We start from the raw sequence: 16,049 nt of genomic DNA on the forward strand, positions 1-16,049 counted from the left end.
TCTGGAAGTAAACATCACACCATCTATAAAAAACTTGAAAGTTAAAAAGAGAATGGGTCCTACAACAAGATAATGATCCAAAACACACATCAAAACCAGCAAGATGATGGTTTTGCCATTGCCCTCACAGTCCCTCAACCTAAACATCATTGAAAATCTGTGGACAGATCTCACAAGAGCAGTGCATGCAAGATGCCCCAAGAATCTTGCAGAATTATATGATTTTTACAGAAACGAATGGACGAATATACCCCAAGAAAGAACTGAAAGACTCATCTGGCTACAAAAAGTGTGAATGCTGGAAATAAAAATGTAATCTTGCTTAGAATATTAAAGAAATGTGTCATCTTTAACTCAATACCTTTTGGTGATCAGTTCATCTTCTGCTTACTTAAGTACTCACTGCAACAGAAATTTTAAGTAAAGGTGCCAAAACTTTTGCATGCCACTGAATAAAAGCACAGCATTAATAATGGGTCACTTGTTTCAACTTTTTTCCTTTTAAAATTATTTGACTGTCCCAATAAATTGCTTTTGATAAATAGTATTGTAAGGCATTCTTGGAGGATTCTTTGATGGCAATTTATTATAAACTTACCCCCCCCCCCCCCAAAAAAGAATAATTTAATATTTACTGCTATCCTAGAGACACAAAATTGGTATACTCTGACTGTAAATTTGACTTGTTAACCTCTGATAAATCGGACTTGTGAATTTCCCCTTGGGATTAATAAAGTATCTATCTGTAGACATTTTACTTGCAAGGCCACAGTGACCTGCTTTTTGCTGCATGTTTTGCTCAGGCAAGCTATGATGAACCTTTTTTGAACTCCGTAACTTTACTTACAACATGTTTTCATACATGGGGCCCTGGTTCCTCTGTTCCGTGTATGATAATACAATTGCATATTCACAGAAGCAGCTATTCCATGGCAACATAACAGTTAAAAACAGGCATTTGTTTTTATTGTTAAAAAAAAAAAAAAAAATCAGATCTCTATTAGTACATATACACACAACTGTGATTGAAAGTGTAAACAGCACTTGCCATATTAAAATTAGCCACAATCATGATTTTGGCAATTTCTTAAATTCAAGTTAAATTTTCTTGAATACAAAACAAGAAACACAACTATATTCTAGCAGTTCTATGTCAGTTCTCCTTAGTTTACAGAAGGCCACTTTGCATGTATAAAAGAATGTAGAATTAACATTTACCCAATGAAATCACAGAGAAAAGATTGAATTGAAAGAAACATGCTTAACTTTAATTAGATAGTGTCACGTAACGAGAAATCCTTTATAAAATGGCAAATCTTTTGAGATCATTAGCTGTACTAGCTTCCAGTTAAGAGGACATTTTGGGCATATGGTCATAAATTCTTAGTCTTCCTTTACCTTACATGACTCCACCAATTCTCAAAAACCAAAGCAAACATAACATTTATAAACCTCCTGGCATTTTAAAAATATCCAGATCCTGATCTTTCGGTCCCATATAAACATGAATGAATGCAGCAAGGCCTTGATCTCTTGCTCATTGGTTACCATTCATATCCCCATTATATAATAAACCAGTTTCTTTCCAAGTTCTTAATTATTTATATTATTTTAACAAATTGCCATGTTTAGCTATTAATAGCTAGATAGGGAACTTATTTCAGTTCCTTTTCTCCTTTGACAGGGTAATATTGATTCTAATTTTTTATATTAGATCATTTTCAATTGCTAATTATTGGATATAACTCTATTGAATGTATTTTAAAAATGTTATGTTTAAGTTAATTGAAAGAATTAGTCAGGGACCCTCCACCACTAATGCATATTATATACAAAAAAGTATTTGACTAGTTGCATAGTACCTCTGATATATTCAGTTGAACAACGGCACAATAACCGAGGCTATCTGACTAAGAATTTCCCAGGCAAAGCCAAGTAGCACAGCTAGTCTGTGATAAAATGATTAATTCTAGTTTCCTTCCATTATCACACGGATGCCTCAAAAACACAGAGGGCATCTTTTATTGAATCAAAACATTTGCTGCTTTAAAAAAAAAAAAGATAAAAGTGGAGTTTGAGGTAAGTTTTAAAGCTTTTTGTATCACTTATGGATGCTGGGGTTCTGTAAGACCCCATTGTAAGGTGCAAGGACAAAGTATTTTTAGGATTTATATAAAAAAAAAAACTTCATTTTAAAACACAATTTTATGTGACAAATTAATATATACCAAGACTGTGAAAAAATAACTGACTGGAATAAAATAAACTTACCCTTTAAGACTAACAAACATATTGACCTACTGATAAGGTATATGCTTTACTTTTACTTAATGACAAATATCATTTGATGACCATTTATTAAGTGTTTTTTATTTTCTTTTTAATCTTAGTGTTCTGCAGTGATAATTGATTTCACATTTTGGGCTTTGGAGTGGGTGTGTTTGTGTTTTAAATGTTTATTTGTGCTGAGATGCACTATGGTGACTAGGTAGGCTGACCGAAGAACACTGAAATCTGGGTTTAAGCTAGTATAACAAAGGACACAGATGTGTGTGTGTGCATGTGTGTATATATTATATTATGTATGCATACAGACAACTCCAGAAATACTGGCACCCTTTATGAAGAATTGCAAAAATCAATAAAAAAAAAGTAACCACACTTGCAATGACTTATATTTTGTGCTCAAACAACTGGGTAAGCCTCATGTTTTTATTGTCAAACAGACTTTTGGAACAAAAGAAAGTCTTCCTTTAGTAACACAAATTTTCATAAGGCGGCAGATTCCAAAAATATTGGAGCCAAAATATCCTCTGGTGAGAATGACAGCACTCAGCCTTTTTCTGTATTGTATAACAAGGCTGGAAAACAATTGTGGAGGGATTCTGGACCACTCTTCCATGCAGAACATTGCCAGCTCATGAAGATTCTTGGGTTTTCTCTTGTGAACTGCTATCTTCAATTGAGACCACAGATTTTCAATTGGGTTCAAATCAGGAGACTGAGAGGGCCATTTCAAATCCCCAATTGTGTGTTTCTGCAACCAGTTCGTTGAGGATTTTGATGTGTACTTCAGATCATTGACTTGTTGGAAGACATGATAATGACAGTTTTATCCCTCTCGCAATGGCAACTAGATTTTCTATTAAAATATTCTGGTATTTAATGGAATTCATTATGCCACTAACCTCAACAAGAGCCCATTGACCACTAGCAGCAAAACAGCCCCAAAGCATTAAAGAGACACTACCATATTTTACTGTGGGTATACAGTACCCTTTTCTCATCAAACATGGCAATGGTGTGCACAGCCAAAAAGCTTGATTTTTGTCTCACCTGACCACAATACATGACTGCAGTAGGATCTCCAATGTTGCTTGGCAAAGTTGAGATGTTGGGATTTGTGTCTTGGACTCAGGAGATGCTTCTTTTGTACTATTTGTCCATAAAGCTTCTGGTAATGGAGATGTTATCTCACAGTTTACTTAGAAACAGTGGATCCCAAGATTCAGCTAAACTTTGCACTTGTGAAACTGTGATCTTTGGGATCCTCTTTGCCTGTCTTAGCATCCACCTCACTGTGCATAGGGGCAATATGCAGATGTGTCCCCTTCCTGGCAAATTTTCAACAGTTCCATGCTTTTCAAACTTGTTTATTATGGTCCTGATTGTGCTTATTGGTAATTTCAATTGAAGGCCTATTTTTTGGTAACCATTCCCTAATCTATGCAGCTCAACAATTTTTTTTTCTCATTAGAGTTGAGAGCTCTTTGGTTTTTGATGGACGACAAATTACCTGTGTGTTATCACATGTGAAATAGGAAATGGCCATAGACAACAGTTCCTAGACACTAAAAGCAACATCAAGAAACATTTTTTCCCTAAAGATGCAAATTTATTTGGTCTTATTTATGATATTCTTTAAGGGTTCCAACAATTTTGCCACAAACGTTTTTGACAAGATAAATTATTCTGAAGATATAAACAACACTTTTGCAGGAATTGTTTTAATTACTTAAATAGTCAACAATTTCTCCAAACATTTGAAGAATATCAGAATCATTGCATGTATTATCTATGTTATACTAAAGCTTTTGTTCACTTTTTTGAGGGGTGCCAATATTTCTGGAGTCGATTGTATATCTATGTATTTTATTGAACTTAGATTTTGAGTTCAGCTTTGAGGGTTTGTCACCTTTTTCGTGTATGTCACTTTATATATTTATTATAATTTGACTCTAAAGAAAGAACTGAAGTAATTAATCTGAATTTATCAGAAACAAAAAAATGAACTGGAGAGAAACAGCATTTTGTATACTTGATAAAATACAAAATCAAGATGCACTTATGTTGTTATACTTATTTGTATTACAGATTTTAATGAAAAGTCAAGCAAAACACATTTTATTGGCTAACTAAAAAGATTACAATATGCAAGCTTTCGAAACAACTCAGGCACCTTCTTCGGGCAAGAAGGATTATGACAGATTTTAAAAATTAACCTCTCAAAGCAAAATGTGTTGAGTATAATGCTATTTTAGCATTTACAATTTTGTCATAATGTATAAGTTAAAAAAAACAAATACTAATAATTTTATGATTAGCAGGTAGCAAATAACACTCAATTTTTTTTTATTACATTTGCTCTTGTAAATATATACTGTACACCTCTTGTGTACATAGTAAATAGTGCCAAAAATATGACTTTAGGAACTTTTAGGCTTATTCATATTTCTGTTCTCACACTTTAGAATTTGGGGAGAATGCTACAAAAACTATTGTACTGTTCTTGTACAAAAATGTGTTCAAGGCATTGCCATTTTTCCTCTCATTATTCTATTATCTATGAAGAGCACTCAAGATAGCCTGGATCAATAGATAAAGGCCAAATTAAATAAGTCTTAAACTGAATAAGGAGGGGAGAAAATATTGTTTTCTTTACCTCTTAAAAGGAGGTCTGATAGATTGTTCATAGCTGCAGAACTATCCACACAAACATATTCTTTCATGGTTGAGCCCCACTTCGAATGAACTGCCCTGAAAATATAGGTAAGTTAAAACTGATAAACCAAATAAACAATATATGTGCAAGTATATACTTTTACTTTGCTGGACCCCAGTCAACAGCAAATTATTTCTAGATATCTTACCATGTAACTGTTCCAGTGCCTGATCCAAAGTCTAGCAGAGTTTGGGGTGCAAAGTCAGGAACTCTTTTCTTTATCTGTGAAAAAAAGAGAGGGAATACAAATTTCAAAATTCTTATCTTGAAAGATGTACAAAACAGTTTGTTGGAAAGAACACCTATTTGACCACATGTGCCAAATATGGGTTCCACGGCTATGCTTTTCCACTTTCACAGAATACGGGATGTGCTTTTCATATATGAATTTGTATTAGGGAGTGGTATTAATGAAGAAACAATGAACCAAAAGTGATGGGAAACGGCTACAAATGCTATACTGGATGTGTAAAAAAATATCAATGAAATTCAACATACTTCTTAAGTCAAAGTACTGATTGCTATATTTGGGTGCACTAAAATTCACAGAAACCCAAAACTCTTAATTGTGTCTAAACAATCATTAATGACAACAAATTAAGTCTGCAAATTAAAAAAGGAACACTTAAATGTTAAAATGCAATGAATTGCTGAGATTCACCACTGATTGGAAAACGGCCAGTATAACTGGCATTTTTAATACAGTGGAACCTCGGGTCACGAATGGCTCTGAACACATACAAAATCGGGTTACGATCAAAAAGTTCTGCAAACTTTTGTATCTGTTCACGACCACACACTCGGGTGACGAACAAGCCAATTTCCCGTCCGGTTCGTACGTGCCGATGATCTCCACACGTGTTCAGTCTCTCCCTGTGCGTTCGCTGTGAACTCTTTGTGCTCTATTTTGTTTCCCTTCTAGTTCGTACCGCCGGTGATTTACGCACGTGTTCAGTCTCTCCCTGTACAGTACATTGTTCTCGGTCAGACGTGCATCACGCAGAGGGACTTTGTGGTATAGTGGGTCCACAGCTCACGTCAAGAGGCCAGTTTTAAATAAATAACCGGCGTGCTTGCAACTTAGCGAGGGGGGCGTGGTGGTTGATTACTACAGCAAAGAATTCACCGGGCTTGTTTTTAAAGAGACTGCTTCGAGCATTGTTTTATCCTCGTTGTATTTAATGAAGACTTTTTTCTATTGGAGCGAGTGCGTGTTCGCAGGCAGGCAGCTGGACAGTGAGCCCAAGCAGGGGTGTTTTGGCCGACACTCAGTGGGGCAGAAGGAAGAGGTCGCTCCAGCTGAGTGATCAAGGAGCTGGAGTGACCAGAAGAAGGACAGGTGGCCGCGTAAGGCTGAGAAGGCAGTTAAAGAATGCACCGGGCTTGTTTTTAAAGAGACTGCTTTGAGCATTGTTTTAACCTCGTTGTACTTAATGAAGACTTTTTTCTATTGGATTTTAACCTCCACTTCACTTTTGTTTTTATGGGATCATTTATTTATTGAAGGATTCTGGAGGATTTATTTAATTTGGACTTTGTTTTTGATTGTTGTTTTGTTGATTTTAATAAAAGCACTTGGCTCTTTTTGCACCATCCGATTGCTCCATTGTAGTGCCTCACTGTCGTGCTCATCGGTAACATTACCGACGGTGACGGGTTTAAGGGCTCCCGGAAGCTAGATGGGAGAATGCAGCGAACCTGCATTGTCACAGACTTTACCTCAAAACTGTAATCTCCTCTCCACCCAGTTCCTCCTCACTTCCTTCATGCCAGAACTCGACTCATGCAATGTTAGTTTTCTTGGTTGTTTATGTATAAATTACGGATTTTTCAAATGTTCATTTTTTTCCCCTGTGCTTAAAACTCATTAAAAAAAAAGTTTACAGCGAGCAGTTTGTAAGGCTATAGTGTGAATTTTTGCAATGTTATTTTTCTCTGTTCAAGGTTTTCTCAGTGTTATTCAATGTTTTTACATTTAGTTTACTATTACACTGTGCATTCTATGGTATAATTAACTATTTTTGTGCTTAAAAATCTTTAAAAAAATATATTTACATACAGTTCGTATGGTCTGGAACGGATTAATTGTATTTACATACAATCCTATGGGGGAAATTACTTCAGGTCACGACCAAATCGGGTTGCGACCAGAGTTTTGGAACAAATTACGGTCGTGACCCGAGGTTCCACTGTAAATTAATCCTTGCTTGACTTTCTATGTAAAATGCCTTTTGACTGTGGATTTTATTAATAACCTAACATCAAGATTGCTCCAACTGTGGTTTTGAAGCATTAACATTAAGCATGACATAAAATTAATATTTTGAGAATTAAGGACTTAAAAAGGAACCACCACATAATGTTTAAACTAAATCTGGACTCCAGTGCTTTCAGATACCTTAAAGTAGTTTTAATTTAACAGGTAGAGTTGTAGCTCATTGTTTTCAGAAATGGTTGGAGTCAGTTCAATTGGAAATGTAGATTAACCAGAGTAGGAAATATCCTATGCATAAAAGTCACATAATACACAAATATTTCACTATTATCCGCAATCAGAAATTTACAGTTTCTTAACTTAAATTTCAGTGAATCAAAAAACAATTACTGCCAAGCACAGGAACTTATTGAAAATGGAGCTTTGAGGCAAGTATTCACTTTAAAGTCTAACGTCTGTTTATTTGTGAAATGCATTATAAAGGGTGGCACAGTGGTAACCCTGCTGCCTCACAGTAAGGAGACCAGGGTTTGTGTCCCTGGTTCTTCCTGTGTGGAGTCTGCATGGGTTTCCTCCCACAGTCCAAAGACATGTAAGTTAGGAGGATTGGTGATGCTAAATTAGCCCTAGTGTGTGGTTGGAGTGTGAGTGTGTGTGTGTGTGTTCATCCTGTGATGGACTGGAGCCTTGTCCAGGGTTTGTTCCTGCCTTGTGTCCCATGCCAACTGGTATAGGCTCCAGTACCCCTGTTCAGGAAAAAGCAATTCAGACAAAGATTTACTGATGTGTCACAAACATTCCTTTAATGTACAAATTTTGGAGTCAATACAGTGTGGTCTTATTGCTTTTATAAGATATAGTATGAAATTTAACATGCTTCAATTATATGTGATATTAATACAGCAAATCATTAGTTCATCTCATCATCAACTACAATTGATCAATAAAAATGACCAGCTTATCCCCTTTTGCCTGTCAATGTGAAAGCTCCAATAAAATTAAATTAAACACAGCATACTGCACATGTTCACACTTCAGATTAAACAGCTAGGTGGTGTTCTGTGGATTACAAGCCACCAACAGAATGTTTGCTGATATTGAACAAAAAGAAATATTTCCAAACAAGCTCAAGTAAGGCTTCTTTGTTCTTTTGTGATTGTTAACCTTTAACTGAAAAAAGACTATATGTAAATAATCTGTTTACTAGTATTCCTGCAAAATACATATGAAAAAGGAGATTTTGTAATATTACAGAACTTGTGAAGGACAACATTCATATAGCTGTCACCTAAACAAAAGCTAATGTTGAAACTAGATTAACATTAAACTTAATGTGAAAATAAAGCAACCAATACAAAGCACCTTTTTCAAACTTAATGCTAAATAAAAGAGGCATTTCCATTTAGGCGAAAATATCAAAGACAAAGAACACATTATAAGTCTAACAGAACATTGCTGATTTTACATACCTCATGCAAAGCCCTTGACACAGCAGCATATCCCCCATCTAGCCTGGCAGCTGCATAAATCAAACTCAGTTCCTCATTGTACCTGATTTAAATTTAAGCAAATACAATTGAATAAAGCATAACAGTGATATGTTTCCCCTGAAATGATAATTACACTATTCTATCTGTAGTATTTTTATTTTTCAGGTAAGGTGCAAGAGGGAGCCTGGGGGTAATGGCACACCACATATAGCACCATTTACCTTTACCAACAGGAAGGGAGAGAGAGAGAGAGAGAGAGAGAGAGAGAGAGAGAGAGAGAGAGAGAGAGAGAGAGAGAGAGAGAGAGAGAGATAGATACTTACTTACTTACTTACTCAGAGTTTACAGTGATATAGGAACATACTCTAGTCTCCGATGAACCATCAATGAAAAAGTTTGTACAGAAATATTTAAAGAATTAAAAAGGACACATTTCAGAATATAATATTAAAATATTTGTTATGAGTTACCAAGGTTTACCTTCTTTTATTTTGCTTGTAATACCATTATTAGTGCATTTGTAGTAGCAACAGACAAAATAAGCATGTGGAACTATGCAGGCGATAGTATCCAACTGAATGGTCTTTTGGACAGCAAGAGTTTCTGCAGCCAAAGATCCTTCTAGTAATTTTATTTTCCTGGCTGTTTTATGGATTCTCAAAAAATCATTAAATTTTGTTTAAGAATCCTAATCATAATTACGGTGAAATAATTTGGATTTGAATAATTACAAATCCTCTATGCCAGGATTCTTAAAATCTATGAATTTCATGAATACTCCTGGTACATTCATATATTAAATTTCAGTCTAGCTTGCAAAACTACAATTAAAAAAAAAAAAAAAAAGAGAGATATCATGCTATAACAGGAATATCATCGTTATTCATCAATTGGAGTATCTTTTTGCATATGTATATGGCAAAATCCACAAATTTTGCATTACAAAATGTGTCAGTTTTCCCACTAACCATGTATATAAGCTGTATTTGTTTCTTTAAGAAATTTACATATATTGTACTTCTGTACATTTGTAAGGTTTCACTACTGTAATGGATATATGAATATATCTTAAGACAGTGGTTCTCAAACTGTGGGGCGGGCCCCCATAGGAGGACGCGAAGTAACAAAAAGGGGGGCGCGAAGATGTGAAAAAAAAAAAAAGAAGAAAACAAGAATCGAAAATGTCAAAAATACATCTATTGAAACCAAAACAAATTAACAAACTATATTCTGATACCAGAAAAATAAATATAAAGTTAGATAAATGTCGATAAAAGTTAAGTAGGTATAATAAAATATGCATCTATGATAGATCATTGATTAAAAAAAGAACAAATTGGTATTAGTGGGATCCTTTCAAAAAAAACGTTAGGGGGGGCGCGATTAAAACTGTTATGAAAACTCGGGTCACAAATACTTAAAAGGTTGAGAAACGCTGTCTTAAGAGAAGATACTATAAAAGCCTAAAATGTGGAACAAAATCATATTAAGAATAACATTGATGTAAAAAATAAATAATTTATGTGGATAATTTTTTTCTTACCTGACTGGTTTCCAGTGATAGACTGCTTTCTTCAGGTCTGTCAAAACTTTTCTGTGTATCTTTTCTTCAAAATGCAACTCATCCAAAGGTAAATTTGGCTGGTCTTCAAAAAACATAAAATGACACTTTCAGAGGCAAATAAGAACTAGTTATTATACTAAAGTAAGAATAGATCTATTAAGTAATTTAGAACTATATACTGCAATATGCCAAAAAATAAGGAAACCAGATTAAAAGTTTATTGTCAGGACTACCTAGAAGTACATTTTTGCAAAATTAGGTTAATTCTTTTGGCACACAAAGGTTACAAAATTGTTGCAGACTGTAAAATTTGGTTTATTTAGAGCAAAGGAAATTTGACAAACAAGTAGAGACCATTCAGTTCCTCAAGCTTGTTTGTTTACTAATAGATAAGCTGTTCCAATATCTCCAGATCTTTTCCAACATAAAAAGGCAATCTGTAGCAGTGCCCAGTTCTCCTAATAATCAAAGCAATTTAATGCATTCATAATGCAGTAAACACACCTAGGAAGAATAAAGCTGCTGGATTAACCATAAGAGGTACAGTGGAACCTCGGGTCACGACCGTAATTCGTTCCAAAACTCTGGTCGCAACCCGATTTGGTCAGGACCCGAAGCAATTTCCCCCCATAGGATTGTATGTAAATACAATTAATCCATTCCGGACCGTACGAGCTGAAAGTAAACATATTTTTTTTTTAAAGATTTTTAAACACAAAAATAGTTAAGTATACCATGGAATGCACAGTGTAATAGTAAACTAAATGTAAAAACATTGAAAAACACTGAGAAAACCTTGAACAGAGAAAAACTAACATTGCAAGAGTTCACGCTATACCCTTACGAACCGATCGTTGTAAACACTTTTTTTTTTTTTTTTTTTTTAACGAGTTTTAAGCACAGGGGGGAAAAAAAGAAGGTTTGAACAAATCCGAAATTTATTTAAAAACCAACCATAAACAACCAAGAAAGTAACACTGCAGGAGTTCATGCTAATAGCCTTATGAACTGATCGCTGTAAACACTTTTTTTTTTTTTTTTTTTAATGAGTTTTAAGCACAGGGAAAAAAATGAACATTTGAAAAATCCATAATTTATACAAAAACTAACCATAAACAACCAAGAAAACTAACCTTGCATGAGTCGAGTTCTGGCATGAAGGAAGTGAGGAGGAACTGGGTGGAGAGGAGATTACAGTTTTGAGGTAAAGTCCCTCTGCGCGATGCACGTCTGACTGAGAACAATGTACTGTTCAGGTACAGGGAGAGACTGAACACTTGCGGAAATCATCGGCACGTACGAACCAGAAGGAAAACCGGCTTGTTCGTCATCCGAGTGTGTGGTCGTGAACAGATGCAAAAGTTTGGCAAACTTTTTGGTCGTAACCCGATTTGTACATGTTCAGAGACATTTGTGACCCGAGGTTTCACTGTACATTCAATTAAAGCACAGGTCATCTATAGATTTAACAGCACTGCACAGCAATTTTGAACTGCCACACTGGTATTACTGTGTTACTTCACAAAGGACAAAGCTAATCGACTTGTTTTGTTGCTTAGCAGTGCTCTGAGCTTTACGAGAGGACTCACCTCTCCAAACTGCTCTAAAGAATAAATCTGGTTTGAGTCTGCACATATGTTATTCACAATCACATTTTGGTATATGCATATTTTCTATTTTCACATTCAAATCTAAGCAATGTTTTATAAAAGACACTGGTGTGGAATTTTCCAAAATGTGGAGCTCAATAAGTTTCAGATTTTGGAATTTTGGATTAGGGAACTCAACATGTATAACTTAAATGCAACTGTCATATATAAAGCATGTAATATTATACTTGATGAATTATATTTTATGTTCACTGTACTGCCATCTTTGTACTATTCAGTACTTGGATTGTTCAAACTTTATATTTACTTTATTTAAACTGTTGCATTTATTATATAAATAGTACATTTGTATGCATCATTGACTAAACTAGCTACACACTCAAATTAATAATAGTTAGGAATTTTTTGTACCTTTATCCACATTTTCTTTTCCAGACAAATCTGTACTTTTTGCATGATTCTGAAGCCTCTGTTTTGCTTTTCTCTCAAGTTCCTGTGCTTTCTGCTGAATCACCCAGTCTTCCACTGGACGTTTCCTACTCCACAGGAAATTACACAGAAATCTTGACCGCTCTTCAAAATGTTTTATTGAGCATTCTGAGAGAAAGAGGGGTAGAAGAAAAAAAAAAAAACAAAAAACAGTTTATGTGAGGTCGATTAATCAAAAAAAGGTTCTGCACAAGAAATTGTCTTATAATCTTTGATAAAAGAATAAAAATAGGATACTTCTTAAAGATGATAAAAATTAGCCATAACCAAAACTAACAGGTAATTAAAGTTCAGAACCAACATTTCAAAGACATTCTTGAAGTAGGTTTTTGCTAGGAAATTAAAAGTTGAACAGTACTGCCATATGCAAGAAAATACACACTGAAATTTGACTGATACATTTTTTACTAACAGCCAATAGGACAGATCTTTTTCTACCGAATCTCCTGTCAAATAAGACAGTAAGTAAATAACTAAAAAAATTAAAGAACTGATGATTCATCTACATGTCTTATTTGTGGTTTACACAAAACAGGCAGTGTTTTCAGTGATTTACTGAAGATCATTGAAACTGATTGCTAAAGCTCCACAAGTTTGCCTATCTGGATCTTTAGCTTCAATTACATTTCACTTTTCTGCAGCAGAAAATCACCTAATCTGAAACCATTTGGCCACTCAGGACATCTCAGCTGTAATCATCATGTGGACAATATAAATGGTTAAGAGTTCCAACATATTCCAGCATATTTTACACTATGATTAAATCAGCATTTCAAAACTTTGTAGTATAAAGATAAACTTGCACTTTTCTTTGTCACGGCAAATCACATATTTTAATGTCAGCTAACATCCTGTGAGCTGAAATATATTCTGTATATTTAGCACCAACCAGCAACTCTAGCCAAAGTGAATTCCTTAAGAAACTAAAATCATAAGTTGGTCTGTGGAAAAAAATGGAAAAACAGGTTCTCTCTTCATGAGGGAGCAGACCCAACTAAAATCTGGTAACTAAGTTTCTCCCTCCATCAGTACATGTAATATAAATATTTTCATGCTATTATAACATTATTTACCAACTAGACATTAAGCCTGTTACAATAACAGGCGCTAGAACAGTAGTGCATAGACATTAGTAGGAACAGTCTATATTAAATGGCAAGGGACCGTCTATTTTCTGTTACAGTAATCCTGGCTTGTATGTGGCTGTAATATGTGTCACTGTATTGTGTGCCTTTAATTTTCTTTCACAGTAATGCATCTCTCCAGCAAGTATTTTAATCTGTGCTGGCGTGCAGCTGATTATTGTATGTGTGGCGTCTCCCCAGCAACGGATTTTATGTGCGCGAAAATAAATCAACTTTTAAAAGTCATCCTATTGTAATATCATGAAAATTCGTATATTTAGGAAATCCCCTTCAACGACTGACACTTTACACTTTACCAGGCCAAGTTTGTTAATCGCAAATCTGACATCCTCAGAGTGAACACTTGCACAACAACAAACACTAATCCCACCTCTTTGGGGAAGCTGGTCTCTGCGTCTCAGTACCCGATTGGATTTTTCGTGCGTTATGTTTTAGGTCTTACCTCATTTACCGAAATCCGATTGGATCGTCCGCGCAATATTTTATAGGTCCCGCCCTCTCTGTCTTGTGTGACCCGTCAGGCGACCTTTGAAGCATCGCACCATGCCCCGCGCATGTCCACTTCACCAGAAGACACACACACACGGACACATAGACGCACACAGGGGTTTTATTAAAGAGGATGAATTTGGTGAGGTTTAAACAAATAAAATATCAATATGAATGTACAACATATAACTAATAGTATACATCCTTCCCTACAGCCAATTTAAAAAACACTTAGATATTCATTACATATTAACCCAAAGATATTAAGTTCATGGATCTCAAAGCTTGTTGATAATTACGAGACAGAAGCAGAATGCTCAGGGGTTGGTGAGACATAATGGACTATTAGAAATCTGAATGGCTTTATTCATCATTCAGTAAAAGCTGAGTGAATCCACAGTGGCTTGGTGCTACCCAGTGATTTTAGAGGCAGGCACACCTCTTTGTCTTTCTGCTTCCTACCTCTACCTCTGGCAAAAAGACTGCCAAACCAAATTGTGACAAAGATAACCACAACACTTTCAATGCTGAACCTGTAGAAAATGGTCACTGCTTCCAGAGACTTCTGAACATCATTTAATTTAGAAAGAACAGCCTCTAGTGAGATTTCTTGAGTTTAACAAATGTTGACTCTCATGTTAAGAGTACTGGTTCTATGATAGAACATGAGTTTCTCCATTACCACTGTGATACTGGCCTTTGATGTATAATGACAAACATGATCTTTTGTTTCACTTAAATGTGAAGAAAACAAAAATAATTGATGTCCAAATTGTTTACTTGGGAGTGCCATTTGACCAGCTGTGTTACCTTAATTCTGTACGCAAATGTGGACCAATGCTGCAGACTTAGCAAAATTATGTAATTCGGTTTTAGGTTCGAGAAAGTGTTAATGATGTGACACCTTCCTGGCAAGGATGCACTGATACCATTTTTTTTGACAGCCAGTACCAACATCAAGTACTTCACATTTCAGATGGTCACAGAGTACATACAGAAGCACTTATCTTAGCACAATATTTTCTACAACAAATATATAAAGACAACTGAATTTTACTTAATAAGCCATAGTGAATGAAACTCATGTTTTTTCTTTATTTATAAAAGAAACATTTATTATTTTGAATAATTAAAAATTAACACTAACTCTTATAAAGGGTTTTAATATTTAGCCAAGCTATTTACACTGATCTCAGTTTGTCCAATGTGAATCCAGTTTGTTAAAATATTCCACATATTGTCTTTTACAGGGAATATAATAAAAGACAGATTTAAAAACAAAAACAAACAATAATATTTTTTCCTTCCTTGGTAAGTTTCAAAGCAGCTCCTGACTGGAGGAGTAATCAATTCAATAGATACTGCTACAAGTAGGTTATGTAGATTAAAAAAGTAACTGAACTGCACATAATTTAATACCATGAATAACATTTTGTAGAATAAAATATTTAGCTTACTGTTCAAAAGTATTTTAGCAGCATCTTCTAATGGTGGAGGTAAGCAAACCATATTCATTGATGTAATACCAGGATGCTTCCGGTATGGTGTGGTGTCTAAGAACTGTGAGGTATTATCCAATTGGATTTCATGTGTAGTTACAGTTGCTTGGTTCTGTAAGAAAAACAGAAAAACCTATAAGAAAACTACTTCTCAGATGCTACTAATCATATGGCTCTATATGGATGGTTATACATAAGCTTAGCATAAACATTTTTAAAGGATAAAGGAAAAAATACACAAGTATTAGAAATGTCCAATTCTAGTAAGATGAACTTGGTGGCTGATTTCTGCTATTAAAAAAAAAAACTGAAAAGGGCATACTTAGTACAAGCACAATAAACACAGAGATGCTGATGAGTCACAACAGGTTAATTGTTGGAATTTTTTAAAAAGGCAGGGTTTGTCAACAGTAACCTATAAAGGGATTTGTTAGACAAGTTGCTCAAAGTACATTGTTTTTTCCAGAATGATTAAGCCTTACCTTGGATTAAAATAAATTATCCAATGAAGCAAGGAATTTTGACATTATGAGTATAACTGCAACA

The 16,049-nt window shown here is 34.8% G+C and overlaps 1 protein-coding gene across 2 annotated transcripts in view; it reads right to left on the bottom strand.

The window, feature by feature from the left end:
• mettl17 (methyltransferase like 17) overlaps positions 1-16,049 on the bottom strand; it is a 37,829-nt gene that overhangs the window by 19,803 nt on the left and 1,977 nt on the right. For both annotated transcript variants that reach the window (XM_051922323.1, XM_051922322.1), the window contains exons 2-7: positions 15,462-15,615; positions 12,293-12,478; positions 10,251-10,353; positions 8,687-8,768; positions 5,151-5,224; positions 4,943-5,037 (exon numbers count right to left, since the gene is read on the bottom strand). In XM_051922323.1, coding sequence (XP_051778283.1) covers positions 4,943-5,037; positions 5,151-5,224; positions 8,687-8,768; positions 10,251-10,353; positions 12,293-12,478; positions 15,462-15,615 — 694 coding nt within the window. The remainder of the gene's footprint in view (positions 1-4,942; positions 5,038-5,150; positions 5,225-8,686; positions 8,769-10,250; positions 10,354-12,292; positions 12,479-15,461; positions 15,616-16,049) is intronic.

The sequence above is a fragment of the Erpetoichthys calabaricus genome, chromosome 2 (assembly GCF_900747795.2).
Source record: "Erpetoichthys calabaricus chromosome 2, fErpCal1.3, whole genome shotgun sequence".
Classification (NCBI taxonomy): Eukaryota; Metazoa; Chordata; class Cladistia; order Polypteriformes; family Polypteridae; genus Erpetoichthys; species Erpetoichthys calabaricus.